The sequence below is a fragment of the Erinaceus europaeus genome, chromosome 3, assembly GCF_950295315.1.
Source record: "Erinaceus europaeus chromosome 3, mEriEur2.1, whole genome shotgun sequence".
Taxonomy (NCBI): Eukaryota; Metazoa; Chordata; class Mammalia; order Eulipotyphla; family Erinaceidae; genus Erinaceus; species Erinaceus europaeus.
Window position 1 is genome coordinate 121,752,957 of NC_080164.1, and position 15,246 is coordinate 121,768,202.

The 15,246-nt window shown below is 38.9% G+C and overlaps 1 protein-coding gene across 3 annotated transcripts in view; it reads left to right on the plus strand.

Moving 5' to 3' along the window:
• The window catches only part of SLC4A4 (solute carrier family 4 member 4), a 463,215-nt gene that overhangs the window by 107,601 nt on the left and 340,368 nt on the right, over positions 1 to 15,246 (plus strand). For all 3 annotated transcript variants that reach the window (XM_060187836.1, XM_007523541.3, XM_060187837.1), the window contains exon 3: positions 688 to 867. In XM_060187836.1, coding sequence (XP_060043819.1) covers positions 688 to 867 — 180 coding nt within the window. The remainder of the gene's footprint in view (positions 1 to 687; positions 868 to 15,246) is intronic.

Here is a 15,246-nt window from a genome sequence, read left to right on the forward strand (position 1 = left end):
TCTTCTCTCCAAAAATGTCTTAATTTTTCTCAGTTTGTCCCAGTTTGAAGTCTCTGTTCTGCTGATTGAGTGAAAAAAAAAGTTTTGATGTAAAATATTTCCCCCTGAAGGATGACTTTTTGAACTTTGAATCATCATTCATAATTATTATTATTATTATTTTGCTGTTCCAGGAATACATTTTGTGGTGCTCAGTTCAATATAATCAGTTTCATGGAAGGTTAGAACTTGAGGGTCTGCAGGAGATACCCAATTTAAGTTCCTCATTATAAAAATGATCAGCTAGAGGTCCAGAATAGTTAAGGACATGTCCAGGTTCAGAGGAAGCTGATCGCAGAGGAACGACAAGCATTTGATTCCTGATTTCAGTATTCTTTGGTTTCCTTAGGCAAAAATCTTTCCTATCTGTCCATCTATCTAATCTAGGTAGAACCAGAGGACAGCCTCACAGAATCCTAGCACTTTGCAACTGTTACTGAAGTGTGGTTGAATCATTCTCTAGCTACCTGAAAATTGAAAAGTGTTATTTTTCCTGTTTGCGTTTACTTGGCAAATATAGAAGGGTAGTTTTTGAATTCATAGACTTTTTTTTTTTTTTTTTTCTTTTCTGGCCTGTGCTCTTGTGCAGTCTGTATGCAGTGGAGAGTATGACTTGAAATGACTGACAATTTGTTGACTTTCCTTTAGGTCACCATACCATCTACATTGGGGTCCATGTGCCGAAGAGCTACAGGAGAAGGAGACGTCACAAGAGAAAGGCCGGACACAAAGAAAAGAAGGAAAAGGAGAGGGTCTCTGAGAACTACTCTGACAAGTCAGATGTGGAAAATGCGGACGAGTCTAGCAGCAGCATTCTAAAGCCTCTCAGTGAGTACTTCCTGGGCACTGATGCCTGTCTCCCACAGCTTGGGGTTTTTAGGGTATTGTGGCTGGCTAATGGAGGGAGGGGTTCAATCCTGGGATGCTCTCTTCATAAAGTATGAAGAGTCTTATTTATTTATTTTAATGAGGGAAATAGAGATATAGATAGATAGACAGAGAGAGAGAGATAGACAGACAGACCAGAGCACTGTTTAACTCTGGTTTGTGGTAGTACTGGGCATTGAACCTGGGACTTTGGAGCCTCAGGTGTGAGAGTTTTTTGTATAACCGTTATGCTTTCTCCCCAGACCCGAAGAGCTTTTCTTGTCTTAACAGTTGTCTTTTTGTTTGTTTGTTTTTATTTTTTCTAGAATCTGATAAAATTCTGAGTTGATCAGAAAAGATCTGGCAAAGTGTATTTGACATTTTAATTAGTGAAATAAGGCAGAATGTTATAGGTGGTAGTAAACTTTAGTAAACAAGAACTGGAAGACTCTTAAAGATCTATTTGTATAGTTTGTTTCTGCTTAGGAATAGAGCTTATTTAGTTCATAGATGAAGATGAAAATAGTTTGTATGTTGATGACACTTATAGGATGATAAGTGATATGTAACTAAGTTGTGGACTGGGTTCATGATTTAAGATGGTATAGGTGGAAAAGCACTTCATAAGAGAAGAATGAAATGATACAGTTCTTGAAGTGTTGAACATAGTATATTTCACACATTGGATAGAAGTGTAAGTAAGGGCAGAGTAGTAAGAGGCCAAAGAACATTTTTGGAGTCAGGTGGCAGGGTAGACTGTATTTTGGCTTCTCTCTGTGTTGCTTTATTTTTTTTTTAATTTATTTCTTCCCTTTTGTTGCCCTTATTGTTTTTTATTGTTGTAGTTATTATTGTTGTTATTGATGTCGTTGTTGTTGGATAGGACAGAGATAAATGGAGAGAGGAGGGAAAGACAGAGAGAGGGAGAGAAAGATACCTGCAGACCTGTTTCACCGCCTATGAAGCAACTCCCCTGCAGGTGGGGAGCCGGGGGTTCGAACTGGGATCTTTATGCCGGTCCTTGTGCTTTGTGCCACTTGCACTTGGCTGCACTACCGCCAGACTCCCTGCTTTTGTTTCTTTTAATGTGGAGAGTGGTTTGCCATCTAGGTAGTTTTGTGGCTGAAGAGAGAATGAGTATGTCAGTGGAAAGGAGAGACAATAGAAACATGCCGATTTGGGGAGATTCCCCAATAGGAGCTGCATAGTGACAGCTTTTCATGTTGGCAGAGTTCTGTACATTCTTCATCTCTTTGCCACAATTGCAGAAATATGGAACCAGCAATAAAACACAGTAGAGGTGGCACAGATCGAGATCCAGTGAAGTCACTGCAGGTGATGAGATGCCAGCTCAGAATTAATGGCTCTGGAGTGTTGAAAAGTGAACTTACAGAGCTAAATTAAAGAGTATGAAGTGTGGTGGTGTGAATCTGTGAATCTTTTATAGTCTCACTATTGGAGCTAAGCAGGTGGCTTGGAAGCCAAAGAACTGCTATACTTGAGACAACCGATGCAGATGGATTTTCAGATTAAGATAAAAGTTTTGGAGTTTGGATTTTGGAGATGAGCTACTAAATTAAAATTTAAAGGTGTTGGGTGGCTCAGTGGTAGCATGTAGAACTTCCTCTTGTGAAATCTCGGGTTTGATATTCAGAACTACATGTGCCAGAGCAGTACTCTGGTTCTTTCTGAAAAATAAACAACAATAAAAAAGGGGGGGGGGCAGGTGGTAGCACACTGGGTTAAGTGCACATAGTGTGAAGCACAAGGACCAGAACAAGGATCCTGGTTCGAGCCCCTGCTCCCACTGGCAGGGGGGTCGCTTCACAAACGGTGAAGCATGTCTATAGGTGCCTGTCTTTTTCTTCCCCTCTCTGTTTTCCCCTCCTCTCTTGATTTCTATCTGTCCTATCCAGCAACAACAACACAGAAAAAATGCCCTCCAGGAGCAGTGGATTCGTAGTGCAGGCACCAAGCTCCAGTGATAACCCTGGAGGCAAACAAAACAAAACAAACAGGGAGTCGGTCTGTGGGTTGAATGCACGTGGCACAAAGCACAAGAACCAGTGTAAGGATCCCAGTTTGAGCCCCCGGCTTCCCACATGGAAGGGAGTCGCTTCACAGGCGGTAAAGCAGGTCTGCAGGTGTCTATCTTTCTCTCCCTCTCTCTGTCTTCCCCATCTCTCTCCATTTCTTTCTGTCCTATCCAACAACAATAATAACTACAACAATAAAACAATAAGGGCAACAAAAGGGAATAAATAAATAAATATTAAAAATATAAAAAGAAAAAAGCTATTTAAACAAACAAACAAACAAACAAAACCCCGTTGTGGCCTTAGGAAATAACTCAGCTACTAAGGCATAGGATTTGCAAACCTGAGGTTCTTGGTTCAATTCCTGGTACTGCATGTGCCAGAGTGGTGTTGTGGCTTTTTTGTTTGTTTATTTATTTATTTATTTATTTTTATTGTCACCAGTGTCATCACTATGAATCCATCACTCCCGGTGGCTATTTTTTCTACCCCCCCCCATTATACTTGATAAGACAGAGAAATTGAGAAGGGAGGGAGATAAGAGAGTGTGAAAGCTAGACACCTGTAGACTAGCTTCAACACTTCTGAGTACCTGGGTTTAAGCCTCAGATCCTCGTCTGCATGGGGGAGAGTTACACATGGTGGAGCAGTGTCGTAGGTGTCTCTCTTTTATTCTCCTTCTCTGTTCCCCTTACCTCTCCAGTTATATCTCTACAAAAAAAAAAAAAAGAAAAGAAAAGAAAAAGAAAAAGGGGCAGGGGTAGATAGCCTAATGGTTATGCAAAGAGACTCTCATGCCTGAGGTTCCTAAGTCCCAGGTTCAATCCCCGTACCACAATAAGCCCGAGCCGTGCAGTGCTCTGGTGTTCCTCTCTGTGTCTTTCTCTCTCTGTATCTCTCTCAAAAATAAAATAAATAAAATATAAAAAAAAAAGAAAAGAAAAGAAACAAAAAGGGGCAGGGTCATGGTGCACCTGGTTGAGCACACATGCTATAATGTGCAAAGACCTGGGTTTGAGCCTCTGGTCCCCACCTGCAGGGGTAAAGCTTTGCAAGTGGGAAGCAGGGCTGCAGGTCTCTCTCTCTCCCTCTCTACCTCCTTCTATCCTTTTGATTTCTGAATGTCCCTATCCAGTAAATAAAGATAAAAAGAAAGAGAAATAACAGAATATCTCTCTCTCCGTCTCTCTCTCTCTCTCTCTCTCTCACACACACACACACACACACACACACACACACACACACACACGTATGTTTAAATTAACTCCATTGAAATACAGACAGAAAAAGGCCATGGTTAGTATTTTGGAGGAAAAAAAGGTAACACAGCCTTCCAAATAAATTACTATATTATTATTATTATTACCAGAGCACTGCTCAGCTCTGGCTTATGGTGGTATGGGGGATTGAACCTGGAATTTTAGAGCCTCAGTAATAAGAGTCTCTTTGCATGACCATTATGCTACCTGCCTCCTAAATCACTACTTTTTGCTACTGCTTGCTCTGTTTTGGCAAGGCCAGAGCCAGAATTGGAGTGTTCTTCCTGGTGTGTGAGATCTCTCTTGTAAACCATCTGTCATTATGTAATTTAAGATCCAGCATGCATTACCAGTGTAAAGACTAAAAAGGAAGAGATACTCACCTAGACTGATGGACCAATTTTGAAGGATAAATAGGTACAGCTTTCTGGCAGAGTAATGGAAGCAATGCCAGTAACACTCATGTAGGGACCAGAGAATAGCGAGTAGAGAACAGGGAATAAATTGATGAGAAAGATACTGAGATTATGTGCCAGTCACTGTAGAACTGTTCCTTGCTATGGGTTTTAGGGACCAGCTTGAGTACAAGACATAACATAAATGAGACAGCCCATTCTTATTGCCCTGAGAGGTCTCCTTCCAGGGACATGCTGCCTTATGCTATATATTCAGCTTCTGAAGGAAGCCAAGGAAAATTGTCCATTGATCATAAAGCAATTATTTAAAAATTCTCCTTTTATTGTTAGTTTATTTTCCAGCTAGCCATTAAGTTATGCTATACTATGCCTTTGACATGCCAGCATTAGCCATACAATTTGATTGGAAGATCCTTTGAGAAATGACCATGTTTTCTCTGCTGCTTATCCTGGAGGCCAAATGGATTGGCAGTTAGTCTTGCTGGTGTAATTCTACTTAAAAATCAGAATTGTTGCACTTAGATACAAAAAGATATTTAACCCTATGATTTTGGGGAAACAGGTTTTGGCAGCAACAGGACAATGAAATTGTATGGGAAAACTCATTTGATGGCACAGACATCTGGTATCTAATTGTTTTCTCTCAAAAACAGCCACACAATTCCTGTTATTTCGGGGTCCTGGGTGTTTGAGTTACTTCTGTCCACCGTGGGAGTAGAGAGCATAATGATTATGCAAAGAAACCCTCATGTCTGAGGCTCCAAGTTACTTCTGTCCAGAGACATACCACGTCCCATGGACCAGATTCCTATATGGGTCTGGTTGTGCATCAGGTGATGCGTGTGCAACTTTTGGAGAAATCCACATTTAAATAGAGTTCACTGATAGTAATAATCTTTGATTTTTTTTTTTTTTGCTGTCATCCCTATATACAACCCATTGATATTTTCTGTTTGTGTTGCTTCTAAATTATACCAGAGCTTATCTGCTCCTTTTCTGTTCTTTTGCCACATTCTGGTCCAGTTGCTAGACAACCATAACAACTTTCAGTTTTAAAATTTTTCTCCACAGAGACACCAGTGATCACTGTCAAGTAGAAATTAGATCATGCGTTCCTCTGACAGTAACTTCCTATTGTCCTTAGAGTTAAATCTCAGTTGGACATTGTGGCCGACAGTGCTACATCAGTGTTGCTTCATGTCATTCTTTCCTTGATCTGTCTCTCAGTTTAGCCGAGCGCTGATCACTGATTTTTCAGTTCAAACCCTTCCTGTCTCTGTGCCTTTGCACATGCAACCTCAGCTTTCTGGGATGCTTATTTCTTTCTTGTGCTTAGTTTTTCTTTCTCTTTTTATCTTAGCTTTACTGTTTTGTATTTCAGAGAGATGTTTCTTTAGTGCTTGAATGCAGGTTACACAGTATTAATTATTTTTCAACTTTTTCTTTCTTTCATAAATTATATTTTAACTTATAGTTATTTTGAACCAGAAGTTTTAACATATCCTGATGTTAGACTGTAAGATCTCTGAGAGACAGGATAACAGTCTTGTCTTTTTGCAAGTGCCTGTAACAGTATTGCTTAGTATATTCATTGAAGAGTAATCAAATGACTGGAGGGCTATGGATGACATATCATTGCTTTTATTTCTAAATATTTCCCACATCATAAAAATGCAACTGATTTTTTTGTTTGTTTTTATTTTCAGTGCCTTTGCAAACCAACTTTATTTTTTTTTTCTCTTGCCACATATGATCTGGTCCTAACGTTCAATTCTACCACTTTGGCAAGTGCCTCATTGTTTTAATTGTTGCCAAAATGGCATTTCGGTCTGTGTAGATCGCTCCTGAGAATGTTGATTTGCTTCTCAGACACAATTGATAGAAGAATTAACTCACAGGGAACGTGGAATCATCATATCTACTTCCAAATGTTTCACTAATCCACTTAGAACTTTGAGCAGCTCAGCTATTGAAGCTGTATCACAGATGCGCAGGACTAGACAGTAAAGGACATCTGTAAGAAGAAGTAAGCCAAATATCTTCCAGTATTTAGGCACACCAGGAAGATGACATAATTAGTGGACTCATTTAGCATAAACAGAGATATACTTTTACTTTTCTCTGTATCTCTGGTATTGAAGGCAGGGCTTCTAAAAAGTGAATACATGTTTTGATTCTTACACATTTGGAACATGAAGGAGGAAGCTAGGTAGATTTACTTCTCCATCTCAGCTTCATAGCAGCTGTAAGCCCATGCACAGCTGCTATTCCCAGTGCGGTATCAGAATTGGTACAGAGAGGAGGAAACGCTTGTGAGAAATGTGGGCCCTGAGCAGTGGGGAGAGAGACGCTAGGAAAGAAAAGTGAAATGGAAGCACAAGTAGGAGGAGAGACAAGGGAATGAGGAGGTGGTGTGGAGTGGGTGGTGGAGAGAAAAGTTAGATTGTGCTCTTTCTTAAAAATAATCCTCTTGCCTCCTCCACCGTACACTTTTTTTTTTTGTTCTAAGTTAACAGCTGCCATCCTCTGAGGATTGCCCAGAAAGTGGCTAGGAAGGTGGTCCTGGAAGAGACAAATTCTGCAAACACAGCATAACTTCTCAGCGTAGAGACTTTTGACCTCTGAGCTTCTCATTTTGTCACTCTCCTGGACTATTAGTGGGAGAATCATGGACTGTTTTAGGGTTGTGGAGGGGCTGCAAAAGACGTGTCAGATGTGAAGAGAGAAAGAAAGAAAAAATAGCCCAAAAAACAAAAGACAGCAAAAGCCATATCCATGAACAGAACATCCTGTTCAGCATTTGGCCTGAAGTAGAATGTATTTTTTGAAAATCTTGAACATGCATTAGTGCTTAGAGGTGCTAACTGCCTCTCACACATATGCCTTGCCCGTGTGGAATCATGCCGTTAGATAGGTGCTTGCTGACACCCGTACAGTCTGGTGGTATCCATTTTTAGCACTTTGGATGTGAACCAGAACTGGTAGATTTATGCTAGTGAACATTGTTCTGTGAGCCCAGAACAATGGGTGTCAGTTGGTGATCCAGTTATATTCAGGAAACTGAGAGGAATGGGCAGCTGCTTTTGTTTGGTGCTTCCGGGTAAATGAACAGAGTAGCTTTTCATAAGAGCCAAGAATATTTGATGTTTTGTCATTTGACTTCCCCTTTTCCCAGTGCACACCCCTTAGACTCCCCTCCCACCTCATTCTTCTGGGTACGTTGCTTTTTCTTGATTTTTACCCGTTTTCAGGCAAGAGCCTTAGTTTTGATATCATAAATTAACATTTCTCTAATTTTCTACATGACACTTATATAGCCTCAAGATGAGTCAGTGTGCAGGAGAGAGGGGAGTCTTTGGAATGTGTGTGAAACGAGGCAGATTCTTTTCCCTATTAAGAAGCACAATAAAACACAAGCACAGAAGAAGTATACTGTCTTTTTTCATTTTCATCTCTATTTTCCATCTTATATAAGTAGGGGGAAATATTTTATCTTTAGGTCTGAGAATAAAGTCTTTTTATACCAGAAAATAATTTGAAGACTTAAAAGTTTGTCCCATCAGAAGAAGCACTAGTGATGTAATTTCACTGCATATTACAAGGGTTCAGGGCACATATTCTAGCCAGGCTGCTTTTAAATTCCAGCTCATACCATCAGTGAAACTTTGGCAAGATACTTGAACCTCTTTGGGGTCCAGTTTCCTCATCTGTGAGAGGGTGTCATGATAGTACTTAACTCACAGTACTCTGAGTATTAAATGAACTATGTACTTAGCAATAGTGGTTATTATTATTTTTTACTATAGTTTTTGTAAGTTCTTATCTTTTCAATAAATTATTTAATTGAACTATTAATGCATTTTAATATCCTTTTCAGGTTGTGCATCATTGAAAATCACCATACACATGATCTCTGGATAATTTTTACTTGAGTTACTTTGATCACCTTTTACTAAAGTCTTTACTACTAAAGTCTTTACTCATCTACTGTATCCAAGAAGTGCCAAAAGCTTCAGACTCCAACTTTGTAAAAATTAATTCTTTTTAAAATGTATTCTGTATAAATATTCTTAATTTTATCATTTATTTTGGAGACAGAGAGAAATTGTGAGGAAAGGGGGAAATAGAGAGGGAGAGAGAAGGAGAAAAAGACACTTATACTTCTGATTTGTCACTTGTGAAGCTCTCCTCCTGCAGATGGGGACTGGAGGCTTGAGCCTAGGTCCTTGAGGATGGTAATGTGTGTTCTACCAGATGTGCCCCTCTCTGGGCCCTGTAAAGATTATTCTACAGGGAGCATCAATTATTTTCTTTTAAAACTCTTCATGTTTTTTCTTTTTATTAACTTATTTTTTTAAAAAAATTATCTTTATGGGATAGAGACAGCCAAAAATTGAGAGGAAGAGACAGAGACAGAGAGATAGGTAGGGAGAGAGACGGAGAGACACCCGCAGCACTGCTTCACCACTCGAAAAGCTTTCCTCTTGCAGGTGGGGACAGAAGGCTCAAACCCAGGTCCTTGTGCATTATAACATGTGTGCACAACCAGGTGCACTACCACCCGGCCTCCTCTTCATGTTTTTTTCTACTACGGATTCCCAGTGAATATCCCTTTGCTTTGGCTGTGAATTGACTCCTGCCTCCCAGTGTCATCTTTGGGAGAACTTAAATCCAGTCTTGCCAGTGAATATAGCCTGGATGCTGGCTGGCTGGCAGGTGAAAGCACCCAGGAAGCAAGATTTCCAGGAGGGCAAAAGTGATACCCACCATGCGTTTCTTTTGCATGGAATATTGCCACTAGCCAGTGGTCCTGCTGGCCCAATGGGCTTAATGGAGTCAACAATTTGGAGCTCCTGCAAGTAAATGGGCTGTTTTCTTTTTTTGCAAAAGAGAGTTTTTTGGGCTCTTTTTTATTAGCATTTTATTAATGTTTTTAAGTGAAGTCAATCTAATTAAGAAGGCCTTTTTTCATTGGGACAGTCACCAACTTGAATGCAGTATTGTGATGAAAGGAAAAATGTCTGACATACTTGTATTATTGGTGCTACTGGGTTGATTGCACAAAGTTTAGTGCTTTGTGGGGTACAGTGACTGCTGTCTAATCTGTTCTTCTTCTAGCGTTTGCCTGTCTAATCTGTGATGCTGATAAACACAAAGGACTGTGTCATGGTGCTTCTGTCTTTTTAAAAGCTGTTTCACTCCATAAATTTTTAGGGGACCTGGAGTTTCTTAAATGTAGTTCCTTGAAATCACCTTGAAGTACCCTCTAAGTGACTGTTCCTCTACTAGAGGAGTGTCATTTCCCGTTGCCACTGTTACAATAGCTATTCCATTTTATCATGCCATGCCATATTATGAATAGTGTGCTTACGTGTGTCATGGGAGAGTTGATGTTGTTGCTATTTATAGTGACTTATGAGTTCAGAACGTCTCAGAGGGTTCCACTGTGCTCCAGGAGCTGTGTACTCAGCGCTCTGGAAGAGATTATGACACAGGGTGGAAGATGGGAGGGAAACAGTGTGTGGAATTTAGGTAGTGAAATACACTTGAATGAAGTGGATGGGGTGTGGATGACTGTCTGCCGAAGGCATTACCAGTTCATCTAAGTGGAAGGCAGGATACATCCTGTGCCATGGGGTTCAAGGTTACAGGGCAAGAAGCTTGAGGATGTGAGTCTGACTGTGCAAGCCCTTGGTTGTGTTGTGTGTGATTGGAATGCACTGAGGAAATGAAAGCTATTGGCAGGTACCTTCTTGTTTTTATGGAGATTTTCAGGTCTTAAAAAAAAAATTGAGATCTAACTGACATTTTTCACATATTAATTTCATGCGTACAACATAATGATTCAATACTTACATATATTACTAAATGATTTATACAACTAATCTAGTTAGTATCTGTTATCATACAGAATCAAGTTGTTTTATTTTAAATGTTGATTCATTTGTTTTATTTTATTATCTTTTTAATCATTTCATAGGACAGTGTTTATGGTTTGTATTATAGTTGTTGGCACCTGTGTACAATTTTTCATCTCACTCTGATAAGTGTCTGTAGAACACTCTTACCCACAGCTCGGGTTCGTTTCTACCATCATGTACCCCGACTCACTGTTGACCTTCTCTTTCCTGTCTTTCCCAAGAGTATTCATTGTTTCATGAATGAGAGATCAGAAAAGTGTCCAATCATATGCAGTGCCAAAAAACGACCCTGGGCCCTGAACATACAAAGCACGCATGTTTTTTGCTGTCCCACTTTCCCAGATACAATGCTTTCTCCTTCTCCTCCCTCTCCTCCTCCTCCTCTCCCTCCTCCTTTTCTTCTCCTCCTTTTGTTATGAGAGTTTTAAGATCCACTTTCAACAATGCAACACAAATATTATTCATGATAATCACCAGGCTGTACATTACACAGCAGGAATCTTGGAATGGTATTCTGATTAGGAAATTTTCGTGTCAGAGCAAAACATTCTTAAAGGACTATATGGGTTCTTAATACCAGAGGTTTAGTTCAGGCATTTGTGAATTTGCTTTTAAAATATTTAATATTTATTTATTTATTTATTTATTTTAGATAGAGACAGAGATTGAAAGGGAAGGGCAAGGTGAAAAAGGGTAGAGAGAGGCACACACACACATTTACAGCACAGTTTTACCACTTGTAAAGCTTCCCTCATGCAGATGGGGATGGGGACTTGACCCCAGGTCCCTGTGCACTGTGATGTGTGCGCTCTACCAGGTCACCACCATCCCGCTCCAGGCCTTTGTAGATTTGAAGTGTTGATGCAGAAGGTCTTGAGATGGGGAACCATGGGGGACCACGGGGCTAGTCTATAAATAAGTTCTCTGGCATTCTTCCATGACCACAATCTGGAAACAGGAATGTTGGTTTCTTTTAATAACTTTCCTATGAATGGGGAGTGTTACTTGACTTTTCACCACACTTTGCAGAGGTGTTGTGAGCCTAGACTTGAATTATTGTGCCTACTGTGTAATATAAATATTAATTATCCTTGATTTTCTCCTGTTATTTTTTCTCTGTACTTAGCCATTTGCTGCGTCCACTTGGGTTTTTCTTCCAAAGTATCTCTTGCATCTGTCCTTTCTTTGAACTTATAAGGCAGCATCTTATTTGGATCTTCAGCCTTTAGATTCTCCTTTGAAATAGAAATGTGTTATTTCAGTCAAGACTATTAAACATATAAAATATAATCTCTTCCTACTGACAAACAGTTTTAAAAAATCTTCTAATATTCCCTATTTATGTAAAGCAGACTCCTAACTTGGGGGTCTCTTGACATTTAAAAGTAAATTGATAGACTGAGGGAGACAGCTCAAGGTTAGAGCTCAGGATTTGTATGTCTGAGTTGTCAAAGGCCCAAGGTTCAGTCCCTGGTTCTGCTATATGTGAGAGCTTAGCAGTGCTTTGGTCTCTCTCTCTTTCTCTCTACCTCTCATAAAGGCAAATAAATAAACCTGTAAGAAGATCAACAAAAGTAAAAATGTAAGAGAGTTTTCCTTATTATTTTCAATATTTTAATGGTTATAGATTTACTCTGTTTAAGTAACACCTTTCTAAATTCATTTATACCATTTCTACCCTAATTTTGAATTGATAAAAGTGTTATCTACACTATGTTCTGACATTTAGATTTGTAGTACTTAAAGTAGTGGCTTGCTTCTTTCATCTAAGTATGTGTTGTTTTTCCAAAAGTATAACTAGATCCTCATGGGCAGGAGTAATACCTCACACTTGTTTTGAATCATTTTCTGAAATAATATATATCTTCTTAGTATGTCTGATAAAAACCAAAGAGCAAAGATTATGTAATTAATTAGGATGAATATATGCTATCTTAGTTATCTTAGTTGTCTTCAGCTATCTTTGTTAAAACTATTATGCTATAGTCTAAATTTTTATTAAAATGTGATTAAAATGGAAATCACAGTGTCCAATAGAACCAGTGGAATAATGATGAAATGAAAAGAGAGAAGTGAGGGAAAGCAATTACTGTTTAAAGTAGTGTGGAGCTTTATGTTCTACAACTGCTTTGCAGTGACTAATCTGCATGTAAATAAAATAGAGATTGTTAATGTTTTCAAAACAGAAATAAAAGTGTTATTGTCTGTATACTTATTTCTCATGGGAAAATATTGAAATGTGAGAAAATTTGGAGGTCATTGTAAGAACTCTAGCTTTTTAAAGATAGCATTTGTTTAAGAGCCATATAGTTTGTTACTATGGAATAAGCCTTTCTCTGCTTATCACTGCTTATCTAGGATTCAGATTCCACTGCAATGAATAGAAAGACTTGTTAATTACTAAATGTGTCACCAAGTCTGTTCGTGGAGTGTCTTAATGCAGAGAATTTAAAGGATTGTTTATGTATGTGTATCTGGGATACACAGGTTAAGGTTCATGTTGCTGAAGAGATGAACTTAGATGACCTTTGTACATCCTTCTTGGAATTACAATTTAATATTTTGATATAAATACACCTTTGACATTCTTAAATTTTTTTTTGCTATTCGCCATAAGTAGAATTCTCGTTTTCGTTTGTTTGCTTTTAAGAAGGGATATACTCAATAATGATATTTAGAAGCCACTTCTGGTAGTGGTTCTACTGTGATCCAGCAATTAATATTAAAGTTACCCTTTTCTAGTTACCAAATCCTGACCACAAAGACCTCAAGAGGAAGCAGTTGCACTTAGTTGATTTGTCTTTATTTGTGAGGCTTGGGGAGGAGTAATTTAGGTGTAATAGAAAAGTTACTTCTGAATGCAAATTTACAGTACACATGTATACCACTGATACATGATGGCCTGCTGTGTTCATTCAAAATGGAAATTGGTTTTTAGCAGGAAAACAGATAATATTTATTACCAAAGCATGAGAATAGCAGTTTCTATAATTAACAGTAAACTGCAAACTCCCCCAATACACAGAACACATATCTGAGCCACCACAAAAATCCTAGGTCAATTTTGTGTAACTCTACTTTGTAACTTTTGGGTACCTTGTATAAAGAACCAAGCACATAAGTAAGAAAACATTTTCAAAATATAGATTTTGAGTTATTTTTTATTGACTTCCATACCCATAAACAGCTCAAATACCCTCTCTTGTTCTCCTGGTGCTTAAATACAGATTTTTGAGCAAAATTTACTGTGAATAAGAAGGTGAATAAGTGGTTTTCTAGTACCTACTTCATGTACCTCAAATGCTTCACCAATTAAAAAAAAAATTGTGCATTACTGGGTAGTTGGAGGAAAGTATTCTGAGCTATTACTTGAAAGCTTAAAACGAATTTACATCTATAGATTCCCTCTCCCCCATCCCAACAACACCCCTGGACATGTGCGTAGGCTACATTCTCTTTGAAATCCTTTTACCTGATTATTTTATGACACTTCCTGATATTTGTGAAAATGTCTCAGTAACAAGTAAAACGAGGATCTTGGTGCATTTCCGTGTATAGGCAGAAGTGTCAGAGAAGCTTTCCATGTTTGGAAGGCAGGGAGAATGAGCTGTTTTTAGTGGTGATAGTGGGGAACCTTAATTTTAATAGAAGACTCATACAAGTTTACTTAAAAAAAAGAAATCAATCAGGAAGAAAAACAAACCTGGGTTTGGTCTATGTATGGGGTTGGGGGGGGAAGACATTGATGTGAGTTTAATACCTCACTTTTGCAACATACTTGCAGTGTACTCTTTTACTGTTATTTTTAATTTTAATTAGGTACATAGAGAAAGTTACACACACACACACACACACACACACACACACACACACACACACACACACACGGAGAGGGAGAGAGGGAAAAAAAGGGGGGGGGGAGAGGGAAAGAGAGGGAGATACCAGAGTGCTGCTCTGCTTTGGTTTATGGTGGTGCTGGGGATTTAACCTGGCACCTCAGAGCTATGGGCTTGAGAGTCTTTTTGCATAACCATTGTGTTGTCTCCCCAACCTGGGAGTTTGAGGAAGTAAGGAAATAGAGGGCACTGATTATCAAGGAAGACAAGGAGACCAAAGAGACAAAAAGATTCAGGAGCAGGTAGCAAAGATCTGTATCAAAATGGAGCCCTGTTACTTTGGCAGATCTTGGACTCTACACACTTTATCTCAGACCAGAGTGGCTTCTACCTGCCTTGTCTTTAACTCCCTGCAGATGTTCTTGTTAACCAGAATGACCAGATGGCCACAGTGATTTTCTAACTAGCTTTCTTTGTATTAGCCTTTGAGTCACCTCTCAAAGAGGCTCATTTTTGCAAGAAAGCCCATGGCCTTGTCTTATAACCATACTGGTTGTTTTCAATACTTAGTCTCTTTTGTACTAGGATACTACAGTGTAAATAACCCTAGCCTTCTAGAGAATTAAAAAAAAATGTTTTCTAATCCTTTAGCAGGTCATTTTATTATTTTTTATTTTTTACATTTTTATATTACAGAATTACATGTTGACAGGGGTTTGAATCCACACCATTCCCACCACCAGATTTCTGAATCTTCACTCTCCCCACTTCAATCCACCACAGTTCCACTAAAGTTTTACACATGGGCCAACCGTCTTCTCTACAACTATCTGTCTATATTTATACATAGTTGCCCCTTCTTTTCCTGATTC